The sequence below is a fragment of the Syngnathus typhle genome, linkage group LG6 (assembly GCF_033458585.1).
Source record: "Syngnathus typhle isolate RoL2023-S1 ecotype Sweden linkage group LG6, RoL_Styp_1.0, whole genome shotgun sequence".
Taxonomy (NCBI): Eukaryota; Metazoa; Chordata; class Actinopteri; order Syngnathiformes; family Syngnathidae; genus Syngnathus; species Syngnathus typhle.
Genome location: NC_083743.1, coordinates 9,762,163 through 9,781,182, shown reverse-complemented (window position 1 = coordinate 9,781,182; position 19,020 = coordinate 9,762,163). Strand labels below are relative to the sequence as shown.

Here is a 19,020-nt window from a genome sequence, read left to right as displayed (position 1 = left end):
ATAACACACACTCACACACATTCATGCACACACACACACACACAAGTCCATGTGAAATGGTTCGCCACCCTAACACTCCTTTTGGCAACAGTGCTCCCCTTTCTCTTCAGTGACATTTTGATTGGGGGGGGGCTCTTCTTTCAAGGAGTTTCTCCACCGTCTTTTAGTTTCTATAGAGGTCGGGGGAGGCCATCGAGGTTATATTTCACTCCGAGTACTGCACCAGAGTAAGTGGACAAAGGAAGAATTCTCTGAAAGGTGCAACACAGACGGACGGTAACAACAGCGATTGGACCAAATAACCTGTCGATCCAGAAGGCTGCCATGTGCAACGGAAGGTATTGAGAGAAGATTACTGGTTTGGATTTTGGTCAACTGCTCAATGAGTGTACTTTGGATAGTTTGTTGACTAGGATCCCTCCAGCTCTTAATTGCAATTTCTTTTCACCCGCAGGGAAAGTCGACTTGTGGTCTTGTAGTCATAAAGCCGAGTATTTACAGACTGAGCCACTGCTGCCCCAAATCTCCATCAGGGTCTACACCAAATTGAAATAACTTCCTCTTTAGCACTTGTCCCAACCCTTGATAATGTTTATATACATATATGTGCCTTACCAGACACAAGAAATCAAATTTCTCCGCACGTAGTGGCTCCCCTGTAAGCACTGTAAAAACAAATTGTCACTTTTCAACTTTATACTCCCTGCCTTGGAAATTGAGGCTCTCCTCATCCAATAGACTTTTAACACACATTCCATCAACCAACTGACATCCTATGGACACAAATAGCAGAGGAGATCCACCAACCCAGTAAAATTGTGGGAAATCCCTCTCTTAAAGCCATAATAAAGTCTCTATTGGGCGGCGTCTCCTCTTCAGCTGCTGGATTAGCGCAGCATGGTGAGCTGGGCTAGCTGCTACCTGCTGAGCCATTCTTTGCCTACTCCCACTCAGTTCATCTGGAGTAAATCCTAACGTTAAGCTAAGGGCCTCTTTGATTGTGGCCTGCAGGGGTGCATGAAGCCTATATTTCTTTTTTTCACAGTTGCAACAAAGAGGAGAGATTAGGCGGGGGGTGCTTTATGTTATCTATCTATCTATCTTTACGCCCGGGCTCCAACACTAGAACGACACTTTGGATTGGTAGGTTGTTTCAGGGGTTGTGACCGCTTCAGGTGACAAAGGCCATAGCTGCTTTGAGAGTTTGTACATGTGCGCTGACCAGAAAAATGTTTTGAGTTGAGAGTCCCTTCATCCAGCTGTTTGAAATGGTCCCCCTCAGCTAAAAGCTGTAGAAAGAGTTAATTGAGCTGCATGCTTCACAGCCTTCAGGTCTGAGCCTCTTAAAGAGACACAGTTTTAGGGCAGCATACCCCAAACTGTGCATGGTTGATGAGTTTTTCCGATTTTTCTCTTCAGTTATTCAGATGATCCTTAAGTCCCCGCCTGTTTTTTTTTTTATGAATACTTTGTTTTGTATTTATTTTGAACATGTATAAAATGAAAGGAAAAGCATACTGTTAGGATAAGTAGTTTTACTTGTGAGGACAAAAAAAAAAATACAACCCTAACATACCATAGAAGCAAAGCATCAGTGATGTCGACACGAGAAAGTTACACAGTAATTAACTCGTAATTACTAGAAAGGAAAAACCACATATACACGTTCAAAAAGGAGTAGGAGGAAGTATAATCTTACCCCTACCCCTTTATTTTCCCTTACATAATCATATAAAATATTTATCAAAGTAATATGCTACTTCTACATCATGTGAAATTTTCTGTGTACAAGTTATCAAATGCAATACATCTTCAGCGTCACAGTTTTCCTATTAGTACTAAGAGTCCCATTTGATTTAATTCCAAAACCTAAATGCACCAGTACCGTTCTAGTATTATATATGCAACTTTGCGCACCGTCCAAATCTGTTTGCCATCAGTCATGGCTTGGCATCACTTTTCTGTGGTTTCTAAATCCTGGATATTTTAAAATTATGTTTAAAAATGTGACGTCAACATATGTGGGTTTGTTTACAGCAGTGGCTGCCCTACAGAAAGGAACAGCGTTGAGGAGGTTGATGTCTAACTAAAGCTGGGGAATTTGCTTCCTATTAGGAAAGGGAGCGTATCTGAGGAAAGAAAACCGCAGCAGTGGGTGGTCCAAAAACCTTGGCCTTAGAGGAGAATCTCCCTTAAGAGCCGATGGATTTATTACTGTCCAGGCCAACGTGGCAAACCCATACACAACAACAGTCTTGCAATGTGTGTGTGTTTGTGTGTGTGTGTGTGCGCGTGTGCGTATGTGCGTGTATGTGACAGAAAATGTTTTTTTCTTTTTTTCTTTTTTTTTATGCAACCTAACCAAATAGACTATTCACTCTAATTGACATCACCAAAATCAAAACCACATTTTATTGCTCCACTCATTGTCTAACTTTCTCAATATAGTTTTCACTCTTTTGGGCTTCCTCTCTGCAGGATTCCTTTTAGATAGAGATGGTTTGTCAGGTTCCAAATCCCTAAGCTAAGAGATCAAAAAGAGGGACAAAAGACTGGTGACTTACGCTATTCTCTAAAGGCGAAAGATGGAATCCCCACATAGCGTGGGACATCACATTCTTCCCCCTTTCTATCCTAGAATCCTTTTCACTCATCATCTTTTCTCTTTTGTCAGGCTTCCTCCCACCACATCCCAGTTGTTTGTAAAATAAAGCACATTCGGAAGAAAAGACCCCATGCTTTGTGGTATGTAATGAGTAGTTTTGTTCATGCGATTGGGGATGCGTCTGCTGGTAATTAGTTGCGCTGCATGACGAGAAGAACAATTTTATGACAATGGTGTATGGACTAGAAAAACAAAGAAAGAGATATGGAGAGCAAGACAGGCAATTCAACTATAACCCAGCTAAGTTTCCCTGTGTGGCACCAGCCTACACAGAAGGCTTTGAACGGTGATGCATGCCAAATAAAACATCAACCTACACACTCACCCATGGAAGCCCACGATGAGTGACCTGCATGCAAAGTATAGGTAAACCTTTCTCCAGCCTACACAACAAAGTACTCACCAGGGATTGAGAGTTTGAGAGAAAACCATGGCAACAATAGGACTCAGGAATATAACACCCAGCACACAACACTATATAACCCGGATAGGCAAAACACAGCAATTGCCTCTCTTATGATAAAAAGAAATTCAATATAAAACTGCAGAGTCGTCTTTCTTTTTTCTGGACTGTGATTCATCTTCTTTTGGGTGATCAAAACCTGCTCACTGTTTTAGTCATAACAGACTGAGAGGACTCTTCAGAAGGGTAGTAAGAAGCATCTTCACACAAAGCTGCGCTTTCAAAAAGAAAAAAAAAATCAGGGCGATTGGTTTTCAGGGCCCGAGGGCAAGGAGAGCCTCCGCTTTTGAGAAGCCACCACTCTCTATTCAAGATGACGATATGCCATGTTCCTCTTTGTGTTTGTGACTCTTCATTTTTCTACAGGTGGTTGGCAAGTTAGAGTCCTGTTGTCTTTTGTTTATCCTCTGGCGGCAATTCTTTGTCTGGGTTTACCAAACCATACTAAATCTTAGAGCGACGTGCTGTCTATTTTGACATAGATGGACGACATACATCGATCACACCCACCAACCTGAGCCACTGGTTGGTAGTGGGGATTAGTGAGTTGACTAGCTGCTGAGTGTTAGCATCTGTCACAGGAACAGCAGGAGAGTGGAGGAGGTTAACTCATTAATTCTGTCACAAGGGGTTATTAATCGCCTCCGGTCCTGACGGAGACTTGCAGCCACACGGCCGGCGAAACCTATCAGTGTGATGAATGAGGGACACACGGTCACCGAATCTGATCATCGTGATTGATGATACTTTCTGCACACGTCTTAACCTTGACCTGCCGGCTAAAAATGTCTCATATCTTAGAAGATTCAAAATTAATGACTCATTAACGTGGATGATATTAATACGCGCGCTAATGAAGGCCAACAACAACAGACAGTAAGGTTAACAATAATGTTCTGTTGGTAATTGCCAAAGTTGTGCTGATGTTAGCTAGCGCCAGGAGGTGCAATGGGTTGCCAGTATTTTTTTTTTCTATCAAATGATTTATAAGTGTTTGCAGCAGGACCCATTTATCACCCAAGTGCCACCAACGACCCTGATTAAAATGTCTGCTTAAATGCAAATTTCCGAACCCTATGTATGAATAAAATTTGCAAACAAATGTAAACCCTCATTTTAGAAAAATCTTAATAGCAGCAGCATATTCTGTATTGTATTCATATTCACTATGATGCAATGCACTTTAGGATATGACATTCTGACTTTTATAATGTTTTCTTATCCCTTTCCAAAACATTTAATCACAAATGCAATAGGGAGCCAACTCATTTTGTATTCTTTGGATTGCATAACGCTGGAATAGAATTGATATTGTTCCGAATACTTCCTTTGTACCAAGCACTCCACCTTCATATAGACATGTAGACCTTAACTTCCTCCTCGAGTTCGCCATAGCTACTATACGCTAAGAAATAAAAAAGAAGGACAATAGTCTTATCATAAAAATCTCAAGTATTCCACCCAACCGCTTTCGGATACGCGAGTGACCACACCTTCAAATCTGAGCCTTGGGGCACAGGAGGTAAATGAGGAGAGTTAAAGAAGAGAGCATCCATGTTAGAGGAGATACAGAACTAGAAAACAGAAGCATCATTTGTTGATTTCACATTTACACCCATGCCAGACTTTCTGTAGTGGTACTTAAGCCATCACACCAACAAAATGACTTTTTATGAACTGCAATGTAAACTGCGGGTGTGTTATAGCCTATAATTCAAGGCAAAGATAGGGCCATTTAAACAAACAGTGTCTACACACCTTCACATTATGAAGCGATGGAGCATATCTGATAAATATTTTTGGCTTCGTCTGATAATTCAAATTATCAGAGAGTGTGCAAGTCATCTACAGTAAGTCCAACAAGGCCAGTGAGGGACACAGAAATGTATGCAAAAACTTTATGCAATTTATCTGTAGCAGGAACTCAGGGGAATGGAAGACTTGTGCACATGTTTGTGTGTGTTTGATTAGGCGGTGGAGCTAAATACTGTCCTGCCATTGTTTACAAGGAAAAGAGCTGCATCTTAATTTATCATAAACAAACGAAACAAAGAGGTGGGAGGTAGATGAGTATGCAAATGTGGTTATGCTCAGACACACATAAACACACACACACACACACAGAGGGACAGAACACTAAACAATGGAGACAGCCAAACTGCTCAACTCACAGCATGTCAAGGAGAATGGGGCAGGAAAAGGGAGGATGTGTGAGAACACACACAAGCACACACTAAGAATAGGTAACAGCAAGAGGAAGTGATAGGAAGCCACTCTCAAAGGGGGCCTCGTAACCAGTTCTATAAACAAATGTGAGCCACATGTTGAGCTGCAGCACAAAATAACATAACAAATCACTGCAACCCACAAATACAATTATCATATATAGATAGGGTTAAATTAGTTTTGCAATTTCCATTGTTGTTTGTTTCTATTTTTGTTTTTGAAATTCAGTCACTTTTAGTTAACAATACCATTAACCAAAGAAATATAATTGAATCTTAATTAATCTGTTAATTCGTACAACCTTCTGAAAAAAAAAGAAAAAGTCTTTGCAACATAAAAAAGGGTTAAAAACTCAATTGCTGTTGTATGCATTTGCTTAACTTCAATATGTGTCCACAACAGTGCCAGTTCAAAGTTTGGATAAAATGTACCTTTGTGTCCAAACCTTTGACATGTTCCATTAGCATTTTAACACACTATAAATCATATGACGGCATTATTGGCCTGTACATAAGAACAATCTGCACATGACTATTAAATGCCTTTCCAGTGTGTATGTCATACATAACATGATCTGTATGGTTCCATGTGACCTACCATATGGTCAAATGTGGATGCCTGTCCATCCTTTGCCCTACATTCTACCAGTGGTCGCTAATCAGAAAAAGGAGAACTTGACATCATGATCTTGATTATATTCAAACTAAAACAAATCACTAACCTAATAATCTTACAGATAATGTTATACAGCAGTTTGAAAATGAACACTTCACATTGCATACAATGTAAGCATACACCTGTGTCACAACTAAAACCTGGCAAAAAACATATAATCTTTTTTGTCAACAGTTAGACAACGTTAACATTAGTGTCTAAGACATGGCTGGGAGTTTTATGGGAAGTTACAGTTAAAAATGTGTATTTTTAAGGTATTTGTTTAGATAATCTATGTGGAACTCACAGACGACAGCCTGTCTGGGCACTCAAAACAACGTCCATTGTGCACATGCGTCTGCTTTAGCCACTGTGGCTCTGTGACGTATGCGTCTCCACGTAGCGACATCCTTACGGTATATATGTGACCATTTTATATTAAATCTATCGTGGATCATTAGTTCCTCAAAGGTTTACAACTCAAACAACTGTTCACTGTCATGCCTTTAAAGTTTGACCCCCACCCCAGCAAGCATACTTCTTGTGACTAAAGTTGGAGTTCAATATGTGCAATCCAAAGTTTGCTGATCATGTCATGTGGGTCTATTCTTTCCCACACAAACTTCTGATTAATTGAACCTGTCCTTGAAACGTAGAAAGGTTAACAACTAGTGCTTATACTGAGTTACTTATTGCATATTACTCTCAGGCGAACATATGTTAGCTTTTAGTTTTAATGTGGGAAACACAAAGGGTAAGTATACCAATCAGTGATGTACCACATAAGTCATCTGTGCTCATCTTCTAAAATATGCGGTCTACATTGTCCAAAGACTTTCCACAGCTTCTAAAAGCATCTTTGTACTATTATGTGTTTCTTTCTAAGCAACCAGCAAAGAAAATATCAAGTCACTTGTCAGGACCAAAACAACAAACATGCTTTGCTATCTCCCTTTCCTTTTAATTGAAGCGTCTTGATTTACAGTATATAGCTTTTTCTGTTATGGACTAAAATAAGACGATTCAATTATCCTGCTAATATTAATATCAAAATACTTGGGATAATCTGGAGGATGTGCTATGTCGGCTACGAGGTAGACAGTGACAGTAATACCGACCACGGACAGCCACCACAGGTCATGACCCAACTACAGCAGGCTTGTTCAGAGAGCAATCACCATCAATACCCATAACCCCCCACTTCACCTTTCACATCTCCAGCCATTTATCAGGCCAACTAGACAGAAGTCCATTCATCATAGTCTCGTCTTCCTTACACGCACTTCCTCCATCTAACACATCTATGCTGCTCCTTGAGTACATCTATATATAACTGTTATATTTTCAACTGCTTTTTATTTTCTTGACTCTCATCCACAAGGGTTTTTTTTTTCTTCCCTTCGCCCCTCTGCTCTACATAGTGTGTGCCTGTGAAGGATTGTGGCTTTCCTCTTCCGCTTCCAGCAATATTTGACAGCTCACTGTGGATCAGGAAGGATCATGGTTTCTAATCCGAGAGGCGTGCCCCTGCATGGACACACCTCTGCCTTTGGTCATTGATCTGCAGCTTTGGATCCCCAGTGCCGAGAGCCTGACACATTCCTAAATTACATTTTCAGCTTTCCCGTGGAGAGGGTACTAAGAACCTTGGGGTGTGCTCATGCACACTAACATTACACAGCTACAGTATCCTATGTATGTATGTATGTGCTGGTATGTACTACAAAAGTCTCAGCGCTACATAACTAGATCTCTATTATGTTACATTATGTGTGCAAGACATGCATTATGGTCTTAAGATTGATAAAAGTGACACATCTCTCTTGGACACATATTAGAGTTATGTACTTGTATTAATAATACAGTCATATTTTAAAATTATAATCGTAATAATAGCTATAATTATCAAATTAAATGTATTTTGTATTATACTACCAATATATTTCCTCAATGACTGGGTGAGGGTAATCAGTTACTGCCCCATACGATTAGTAAGGCATTGTGGTCTATTTGGCACGCCAACAAATATCCCCAAATTAATGTGCCTTGACTGATAAAAGGTTAAAGCCGCATCTCACCAAATGCACTTTGCACTCTGATTTAACAAGGTGATTAGATTTAGTTATGAAATGCATCCTAAAACAGCATTCAAATCCCGGGATAATTACCCACTGTACCATTTCCAACCATTGCCGTGATTATAAATGGGGTCTGAATTTATTCAAATGGATCCCGCGTCATGTACCAGGGCCCAGAGCCGCCCTTTATTGCAAGATTTTTTTTGTCATAAGACCAAACGGATTGCTACAGAGCAGCCTTTGATTTGGTCACTGAATCTGTGCCCTGGAGGGAAACGGATGACAACGGAAGAGTTGCTAAGACCACCTTCTATCACCAGGGCAGGATGGGGAGAGCTTAAGATTGAAATCGGCAGAAGAAAGAGATGGTGAGAGATGTAACATTTTCAAGGTGTTTGCAATCACCCTCCCATTGTCGGATTCTGAGTGAAATGTGGCCATGCGTCTGATGAGCTGGTGGGCTGCCGCTTCCGATCTTACTGCGACTAGGACATTAATACATATTGATGATACAGCTTGAGATATGCCTATTACGAATGCAGTGACGGAAGAAATATAAACCGGATAATCGTTTGGATGCAAAGTGGCCGTACACTTTGAAAGTGGATAAACACATTTTCTCAAGTTAGGGCATCAATGTATTGCCTCTATGTATTAAGCACAAATGATCAATTAAGCATTGTTAGCATTTAAAATACGCAGTGGAACCTTTCTCTTGGCTTTTGTTTACATATGACAACAGTTTGAACTACTCTGTGGAACAGTAAATATCCAGCATAAGCAGTCAAGTTCTGGATCTTATTCTTTCAGTCACAGGTGATTTACTCTGACAGTATGAACTGGAATTTCAAACTGCCACTTCTAAATTTGTACAGTGTATGCCAAGTTTTAGGTAACAGCTTTACACAGACCACGGGGAATGTAATAGGTGGAATAGTGAACCAACGTCTGCAGGACAGAAAAAAGTGCTATTGTCAGACTGGAACTAAATCTCTATCCACTTCACTTCCTCTTGGGATTTTTGTTTTGTTGCCGCTCTATCTCTATCATCCATCGTCTCAGCTCTCCCTGGCGAGAAAGGACTCGTCTTTCTCTTTTGCCGACAAAGACGATGGCGGGGAGCCTCTCTCTAAAATAGCCCATGCCTTTTTTGATGGCCATCCACTCCTTCCTCTTTCTGTCCGTCTTTCTCTGCCTATACATCAGTCCATCTCACTTTATAAACACCTCCTCTGCTTGCCATCTCTCAACTGAGAGAGAGAAAAGGGTTTAGCAGAGGAGAGGGAGGTAGGGAAATTTAATGTGAGCTAAAGAGAAAGAGAAGGGCAAGGGTGTAAGGAGGAGAGTGTGCACAAGTGCGGGTTAAAATGGAGGGAGAAGGAGGAAAACAGCCGGAGGAATGGGGGAACGGCATTGAAGGGGGATTGAAAGAACTGCAGGGTTGTGATGGTGCAGCCAGGGTATTGATTCGGGGCCTTTTGACATGCTAATTTGCTTGCTGACTGCTTTAATCGCCCCCCTCTCCTCTTCCCATCCTGTGCTTCAAAAGCGATGCGTTTCAAAAAGATGGACGAGAGGAGACGAGATTGAAATTGTGACGTATGTCTGCCCCATTTTGATGTTTCCACAGCAAACGTGGAGCTTGAGCACGAGTAAAAACAGCCATCATGTTATTTGTCAAATTTGTGATGTGCTGATAAGTCTTTGTAGGCTAAACTGTTTTGCATAAAAATGCAATTTTGCCAATTAGTCTAGTTGACTGGCAGGAAATTATGCAAGTACAAGCGCAAATGAATGACAGTGAGACAGTGACTTGTTAGTAGGGGAGGATTAGATCTTCATTCCGTACTTTATTTTTTGGCTGATTTATTGTATATGATGACGTTGAAGTCTCATTATTCTCCTTAATGTGATATATGTGTATATGTAATTTCAATTGGATATTTTACTTTTGGGAAGCACCGTCCAACAAAACACAATAAATGATGTATCATGTTAATGCTACTGAGATGTGTAAGTGTTTTTTTCTCAATGGCCCAAAGGCCGTACTAGCAAATGGGGTTTTATAGATTTAAGTGTTATATACGTATATTCATTAAAATAAAATTAAATAAATAAATGTAGCATCAAATAAGATTTAAGTAACACCAGTTGCTGTCCAGAAAAACTGAGATCTTCATAGCTTAGAGTTAAAAGTGCAATTGAAACTTTTATGGACATTTTATTTCTATTTTATATCATTCATTTTAAATTTGATTCCTCTTTTGAAGTTCTGCTTTATTTTAATTAATCTACATCTGTGCTTAAAATGAGAGGCAGAAGATCAAATCTTTACATACAGTAGCAATACAAAGGAAGCCATTTGAGCGGAATTCCCTTTTTGTACGACTGGCACAAAGCAAGCTTAATACGTATGTTCATACTTGGCAGCATATACGCATTGTAGGCTACGTAGCAGGCGCTGTGGGAGCTGCAAAGCCATCAGCTCGTGTCACGCTCCATCACCAATGGTTTCCTGCCCTTAACAGGGCACAGCGAGACGAAAGAGAGGGTGGTGAGTGTCAGGAACTGTGAAGGAAACAAATGCTGCAGGACACCAGCCCATGCAGGAAAAACTTTTCAGCACCTCAGCTAATGATAGCTGAATTGCCACCAGCACACGTACTGCCCCTCCTCCTTTTGACCAGTCAAGGAAATGTATGCACATTAGGGATGATAAGGACTGTTTCTTTAAGGCAAGAAATACATTTTCAAATAGTATTGTTCTGATTTTTGGTGCAGTGGAGAAATATATGTGAAATGTTTTGTCTTCCATCCAACATCTGTTGTTCTTTCATGCTGTCGTTTGGTTGATCCCATGAGTCTATTCAGCGGCACAAAATGAGCCTCTCTGGTGGCAGGGTGAGTGATGAGTACATTCACCTCCACTCTGCTGGGCTCCGTTCTGCTCTCACTGTCTATGCTGGTGTGCTAATGCATACTAATGCGTGTATCTGTGGTGAATATTTGCAAATAGATATCTACTTGTTTGTATTAAACAATATGCAATTTTTAGATTCACAGAGGGTAGATATATGAAAATGTTTGAGCATGACTCGGGTGGCATTGCACAGGTTTTTGTGCACACACTGGGTTTGTGGAAACGATGGCAGGTGATGATGTTCCATGATCTTGTCTTTCTTCCAATGATGAAGGTAATGTCATTAGTCAGCCCACTTCCACTTTACAGACACTAACCAGCTGGACAGCCAGAATAGAGTGCATGTAGTCTAAAAGAAAAAAATGACCGTAACATCTATTGAGAACTTAAACTGGAAGGAGGTTCGAAAGAGAGAGACACACGAAGAGCAAAAATGCAACAGGAGACCAAACTAACACAAACAACCACACAAACCGTTTTTTTGTGAATGACAAATGTTGGATAGAAACAGATGGATTGAGTTTTTTTTATTATTTTCATAAAGGCAAATAAAATCTTGAGACGGATACTGACAAAACCATTGTCAACACCGGGGAGCAACTCCATTTATAAAACCTCCTCACAGATGTCTTAGTGAAAATAAGTCCTTAATATTTACAAATATTTCATGGTGGATATATATTTTTTTAGCATTCCTCATATTTTAACATTAGCTTTTACCTTTGCATTTAAGGTAGTTGTCGGAACTAAATGACCACAACTGTATGTTGTATATATGTGTTGGTTGGAGGTGATTAGTGGATTGTTTGCGTTAGCTGGGGTGAGAGTTCCTCTGTGTCTGTCGGCTTCACGCCTTAACAGGATGTTTCCCACAACAAACACACAGACCAACAAATGCAGGTTGGAAATAAACAGTTGATATAAACAGAGAAAATCTGCTCAGTTTTTCGAAAACAAACTGACTAAATGATTAAAGATGGCCCAGAAACCAAATTTCTGCCAAAGCAGTCCCCCCTTCTCCTCCCCCTTCGTGATGAGACAAATTGTGATTACCATAGCCCCAGAGTGACACATGTAGTCCACTAATCTCCCCTCACCCCAGCAGCACATCAACATCCGCCCAAATGTATGAACCCCGTCACCAGATGAGGAGCGAGAGGAGACCCTGACCCCCCGCCCTTCCACAACAGAGCAGGGAAAGGGATCCCAAATGCAAACATACAGAGTCCTCTCTTTTTTAATCAGGGGCCCCTTGGACCTCCGTGCCCCGTGTTCCCCTCTCGCTTTGGCCTATAGGCGACACCCTCAGCACTCTCGGTCCACCTTGAGAACAGACACACTCTACACAGCTGTCAAAACCCTGATGTCTTAATCAATCCTGGATCCGCAACCCTGTCAGACACAGTGCTAAGATGGATGCATGAGGGGATCACCTCTGACCTCTGCCAGGGGTGGAGAATGCAACTCCTTGCCCCCCCCCCCTCTCTTACTCACACACACGCAGACCCCAATGAGTCCCACCAGCCACATTTGGTTTTGACGCTGCCCCCAAACAATGACGAAGGAAAGCCCATTGAAACTGCGCTGGGAACTCGAGGCCAAAGTATCGTTAGTTAACCTGGCACTCACACAAAGCCAAATAAAACCGGTGTTGTGCGTACATTCAAACATAAAATTGGTATTGAACCTGAATCAAGATTTAAACCACATTAACTTCATATCAGTTCTCGAAATGCCTCTATCAAATGGAAGTGAAACAATTCCCTCGTAAAATCACACTGTTGCACTGGACTGACACCCACCTTAAAAAAAATCTATCTCTTCAGCTCAAACAAGCACAAAAACAACATTAAGTAATCTAAATAAAATATTAAGATGTTCTTAGATAACCATTAGATGTCCATAGAAATGATGGCACTGCTAACTTAAACATACGGAAAGTAATGCAGTGATGTACTGAGGGCCTTAATGGATATGCTGGCTCGAAAGCAATGCTGCCAGTAAAGAGACTGCATACATCATATGATCATGGTTTCTAAATCCTTTATTGCCTTTTGGAGTGTATGGTATTTTTTCCGACTGAAATTAAAAAGATTTACAGTAGTATTTAGAGGTCCGAGCAAAGTGGGGCACTCGGGAACGGGGGCCGTGGTTCTCGTTTTGATTTGAAGTGAACAAATTCCCATGAAAGCTATTTAACATTCATTTGTCTGAAACCAAATACCAGCCCTGGTCTCTTTTTTCTTTTTTCAACACTCCATCTATCCATCACTGTGAGGAAAGAAACACAGTCCTTGTGACAACTCAAATCAATCCGTTTTTGTACGGGAGCACAAGCACATGTAGTCATAGAGAACCATCTGTGACCACTTGGACAGCTTTTCCAGGGCTCCCCAAGCAGCTAGCGCTACCCCTAAATCACTAGTCCTGTTTGTCATGCAATTAGTCTAAGATAAAGGCTCCCCATAAACAAGGAGAGGCATCCTTGTCTACCCCCTTGTTAATCACCCGTGCTCAGCCTCTGACCTCTCACTGCTGAGGCCCTGTGCTTATTGAGCACGTTAGTCACTAACAGTTAGTGTGTGTTGTGCAGGCTGCACCAGGAGAATACTAATTTCAAGAAATACAAGTATAATAAACTTCAAGTTATCCACAATGTGTGCAAACTCACATTTTACATATTATATCATGGTCTCAATTGAAAGAACTGAAACAGGCTGAAAGTATTGTCTGTGTGTAAGTTAGTCTATGAGTTCATTGTCATGCTGGCAGTTCTGTCCTTCGATTAAAAACCTGAGTGGAGAATTTCTTCTCTGACCTTTGACCGCCGTCAAATAGCCCATTATAGGATCATAGCTAGCTGAAGAATAATTGCCCTCGAAGGGCTATTCCCTATGACAACCAAATATCGCTATTTCTGTCCCATCCCAGACTTGCATATTTTCACAGCTCTTCTACCTGCTTGAACCACTAAACTCTAAACTACATTTTTTTGGTTCAATCACTGCAATCCCATTAGAGCTCCCCCTCCACCCTCCTCCTGAATTCTCAAGGGATAAATCCCATTGCACAACACATTGGGTCCACTAATTACTTCATCAGCTCTCATTATTCCATCTATCGCCCAAGCAGACACCGAAAAGAAAACTGCAGTGAGATTGCGAGAGACAAAAACTGCCTGAGTGAGAGGTCAAGGAAAGGTTTTGGATCAAGATACAAGAACACCAAGTGTCAAGGTGATGGAGGGAGCTAGAGCAGAATAAATTCATAGCTCAAGTGGAAAAGCTGAAAAAATGCCTCCGATTCTTACCTTGGCAGTCTGCATTTCGCTCCTCGTAGCCTGGGTTGCACAGGCAGTTTCCAATGGGCACCAACCACTCTCCATCAGCTCCGCAGTACATTTTTGGAATCTCCTTCTCCTCTGAATTATCCACGCAGGATCCACGAACTTCCACAAGCGAGGAGGTATCTGCTCCAGTGATGGTATCGGGAAACTGGGCCAAATTACGCACGGCCAAAGGACATTTCTTATAGAAGACCCTGACTGACACAAGTGCAATGCATGCTCCGACATCCTGGAAGGCCAAATAGAAGCCCTTCCTCGTCAGGGCACCCACATCACGCACTTCTGTATTTAGCTTCATGATGCGGTCGCCGATGTCCACCTGAGTGAAGCTCTCATCAGCGGCTATAGTGTCGATTTTACCAAATTGGTTTTCACGAATGTAGCGCTCTTTGTCATTGTTGGACTCATAGTAGTAAAGATTGAAGGTTTCCTTGCAAGTTCCCATCAGGCCGGGAAGGCTGTTGCAGTCTCGGAGGGTGAACTTGATCTCAATATAGACGCGCTGGGCACCTCCACGGGGAATCCAGTCTGTGCGGAGCCAGTTGTTCTGGTTTGGCTCCATGACATTGCACACCTGGTACGTCCGAATGGGAATGTTCTTCTCATCCATGATGCTAACTTCCTCCCACTGGTAAAAGCACACAAAGAGAAAAAAAGTTACAAAAGAGCTTTCAAACACATCTTTAACTAACCCACCGAGGTCAATTCTAATAATGCCATCATAAAATGTGTCCAATTCTATGCTAGTTCAAGTATGTTAATTAATTACTGTTCAACAAATTGAATTTATTATACACACAAAGTTCATAAATATAAGAATTTGAATCATGGACACCAAAAAAAGAGACATGCTGCAGAGTTTAGTCAATATTTCTGTCTCAGCAGAGCAATTAATTGATGGTCAAACTTAATGCATATTTTATGAATTGCATCAAATAGACTCGTTAGGTTCCAGTGGACACTCGCGGAGATATTTATATTAATGGGTTTTACTTGGATGAGAGACAGGAAATTTGCATCTATAAAAATACTAATGTGATGCTTCATGAAGTCATAACACACATAAGAAAATAAACTAGTGGCTGGTCTAGTGTCTCTGTTTTAAATCTGAAGACATGGTAAACAGTTGGAAAGCGAGACACGCATGTCCACTGCTTCTGCTAGTATGAACTCATTGTGGGAGGAGACTGCTAGAGTTGCTTGGATTTCATTATCTTGCATGACTTCTCTAATTTCTGAAAAGGGAAAGTTTTTTTTAGGTATGATAAAAGTCCTTTCTTAACAGAGCATAAAGAGATTCAAATTGCGTGTTTTGTTGTGAGTATGAGCATGGAGCCCTGCTCCTATTTCTACATCAGTGAAAGATGACAATAATCATGACAAAGGTGCATTATAGCCATTGTGCTGTCAAATTTGTGTGGTACCTTAGCATACAGTAAGCAAAATTATTGAGCGCTTCATGTCGGGGAATTGCAAAACATAGTGATGACTGCAGAAAAAATCCATCATTCCCCGCAGCTCTGGGCTGTTCCCTCGCTTCATTTTGTGTTCTTTTGTTGTGGCAGAACTAAGATAAACCGCACCTTTCCCCAAACGTACGGAGAAGGCAGAATAAGACCAATTGTCTTTAATGAGAGTGTGAATGGATGCTTGCCGAGGCTGCCAGGACCCTGTCCGTCACTTGTTTGTGATTCGATGGCAGCGGGGGTGAATATGAGTACGGCACTGGCCAAGTTCATTGAAAACAGCTTTGAAGCAGAGCCTGCAGCAGCTGCACCATACGGAATTCCCTTTCCCCTGGGTTCATATTCATTAAATAACATCATAGATACTAATTGTTTTAATTTTCCGAAAACAATCAAGGTTTTATTTGATGCCTTGATCAAACTTGACTCGTGATTATGACATATGATTCAACTGAGCAGAAGGGTTTTCAATAAGAGGTCCATGTCTCATGTCTTAAACATATGTGGGCTATTTTCCATTACCATCACTGTACGTGTCTTATTTTTTTATCATTAAATTTAAAATGGAAACATGTCTTTAGAGAAGGGATCATGGGTTGACCCTGCTGCAGCCATCATTCCCCTCATCTAGCGACATAGCTCAACTCCGCTGTAAGTTCTCCCGGTCTCATTCGTTCCAGAAGACCCTTTCTCCACCGGTGAGCCGACCCACCCCCTCTTCCTTCCACTCTCTGGTAGAAAAGGATATAAAGTTTCTCCACAAAGGGCGATTCAATTCACCGTCTATTCAGGAAACCTGACGCCTGCTGCAGTATTGCCCCTCTGACCATTACAGAGAAGGGCAGCACGGAGAGAGGGGAGCATGTATGAAGGGGTAGCTTCAGGGGGTGTTCCTGTCTTCATGGAGCATAAGGACTGTTTTTAATCATTTTGTTTTCAGGATTATTAAAAAAGACACCCTTTTACTTTAATTCAGCACAAACCTTACCATAAATGATCAGGGATTCAGGTGAAGGACTCACCATAATCCCTGGTTGGGTTCACCTGAATAACACATTCCCAAATAGTAACATCTATTTATTCAGTGGTCTGATTCAAGATCTCTTGCTAAAGGATGATCATTTCACTTCCATTTTGTTTCACCAGAGTAGTAAAAAAGTTCTGACAAAGGGACACTTACCCCTCCTTCTGTTGGGTTGGCGACCCATCCTAGCTCCCCTTGTGCAGCTCTGGAGTCCAATAACGTGACTAGAAAGCAAGAATAGTAGAGATGAGCATTCATTCTGAGTCTGGTCATACATATCAGTACTGGCATGTATGTATAAGCATCCAATAATGTGAGAAAGAGGGGAAAATATGCCTGCCGAGGGAAAGCAACTGGATTTTTGGAATTAAAACCTGCATGGTCATGGGAAAAATTATTGAATTGCTAATTACTGATATATATGTATATATATATATATATATATATATATATATATATATATATATATATATATATATTTTTTCTTATTAATTTTTCTTCAAATAAATTCACATTTAAAAGTTTCAAAGTAGCAGATTAACAACCCATCAAAATATACATCCTGATCAGGAGTGTATAGACGGAATCATTGACAAAATCGTCAAGTGAGATTTGGACGCACGCGTTTAACTAGACACATTTATTTGAGTGAGCCATTATCGTTAAATATAGACCAAGCAAAAGACCAATAAAGAAATATAATTTTGTATAGAATTACTTTTGAATTAATTAATTATTTATGTTGACCTAAAATGAGCAAAACATACACGCGCATATATTTTAGGGTGTACAAATAACAGCACATATTTGCTTAATATTTGGCCGTGCATACATTGTTATACTGTGGAGAGCACGCGTGGAAATGGAAATATGGGGGGGAAAAATCCCCAAAGGTTTTTTTTTTTTTTTTTGCCTATATCATATTTGCAGCGTGCCGCATGTGCTTTAACATTTTAAAAGCGCATGCAAAGCCCCTTGAAGAAGCGCAAGCAAGCAGCGATCCAGTCGAGGACCTTTGGAGCTGTGATCGGTTTTAACTTAAATGTTTCATGTGGCGCTTATAGTGCGTGCTTGTGCAAATTACAATTTGCTCCACTTTATGAAACAACAGGATCATAATTGTCTATTTTGTCACATGTCCGTAACCAGAAAATGGAACGCAACTGAAGCAAAGGAATTAAGTCTTCGTCCGATCGGATGCTTATGCGCAACTGACGCGTGAAGTCCTCCTTGTCGGATTTCGAAATAACCAGGGTAGGTTTTATTTTTGTTCGCCTTTGGGTTTTCGGGGTGCAGCTAGATATGCATCTTGGGTTCACGTTAGAGTGTCCGAGCCGAGTTGGACTAGTTTAGTTTCAACAAAACAAGCAGTGTCAAAGTTGCAAATTAAGCATACCAATTAAATTCTTTGCAGCCCCACGCAAAGGTTGACACACGCGCACGCAGAGAGAAGATGAGCGAATTGAAGTTAAAGCTTGCACCACTCTTACCTTCGTTAGGCGGGTATGTCCGAGACGGAGAAACAAGTGTAGAAATCCCAGAAACAATAAAGGCAACCGTGAACAAAATCCCCGCCATGAGTGCCATTTGTGTCACTGCGCCGTTTCCCCTTCTCTGATGCTTTTTCTTCTTTTTTTTATTTGTTTACTATTCTCTCTGGTCCAGCGTTCTCTCTCTCTCCCTCCCTCGCCCTCTTCCCCAGTGGAATAAGGGATAGAAGCGGACACGAGCGCAGAGACGCACCACCCGGCGCACCACAGGCTGGAGGCGGGTCTTCACTGCCTTGCACCCCCCTTCCCGTCAATCTAAGGAGGGGGTGTCTAAAATACCTCGCCCCCACCCGCGTGAGCACCCCGCACAAGTCACTCTCTTCTCACCAGTTGGCAGAGACGAGACGGGGATGGAGTGAAGTGACATTTCCACGCGACATTTGCCACACAATCATAAAATTCGGCGGGTCACCGACTGACATTTAAGGACAAACTGCGTCGAGTATTGTTCCGGTGGTCAACGAAGCATTTGATGCACAATTCAGCCATCTCTGTCCATGTCACTTTGAAGCTGACAGTGGGGGGAAAAGTGTGTGCGGCAATAACTGTGTTAACTATAATACACTTATTGGCCTACATTCCCCTTCTCCAATTGAAGTAAAACGCTTAATATGCAATGCAGCAGTTC

At 41.3% G+C, this 19,020-nt stretch overlaps 1 protein-coding gene across 1 annotated transcript in view; it reads right to left on the bottom strand.

The window, feature by feature from the left end:
- The window catches only part of epha4l (eph receptor A4, like), a 41,485-nt gene extending 22,867 nt beyond the window's left edge, over window positions 1-18,618 (bottom strand). The window contains exons 1-3 of the mRNA XM_061281269.1: window positions 18,333-18,618; window positions 16,999-17,066; window positions 14,317-14,980 (exon numbers count right to left, since the gene is read on the bottom strand). Coding sequence (XP_061137253.1) covers window positions 14,317-14,980; window positions 16,999-17,066; window positions 18,333-18,429 — 829 coding nt within the window. The 5' untranslated portion in view covers window positions 18,430-18,618. The remainder of the gene's footprint in view (window positions 1-14,316; window positions 14,981-16,998; window positions 17,067-18,332) is intronic.
- Window positions 18,619-19,020: the final 402 nt, after the last annotated feature.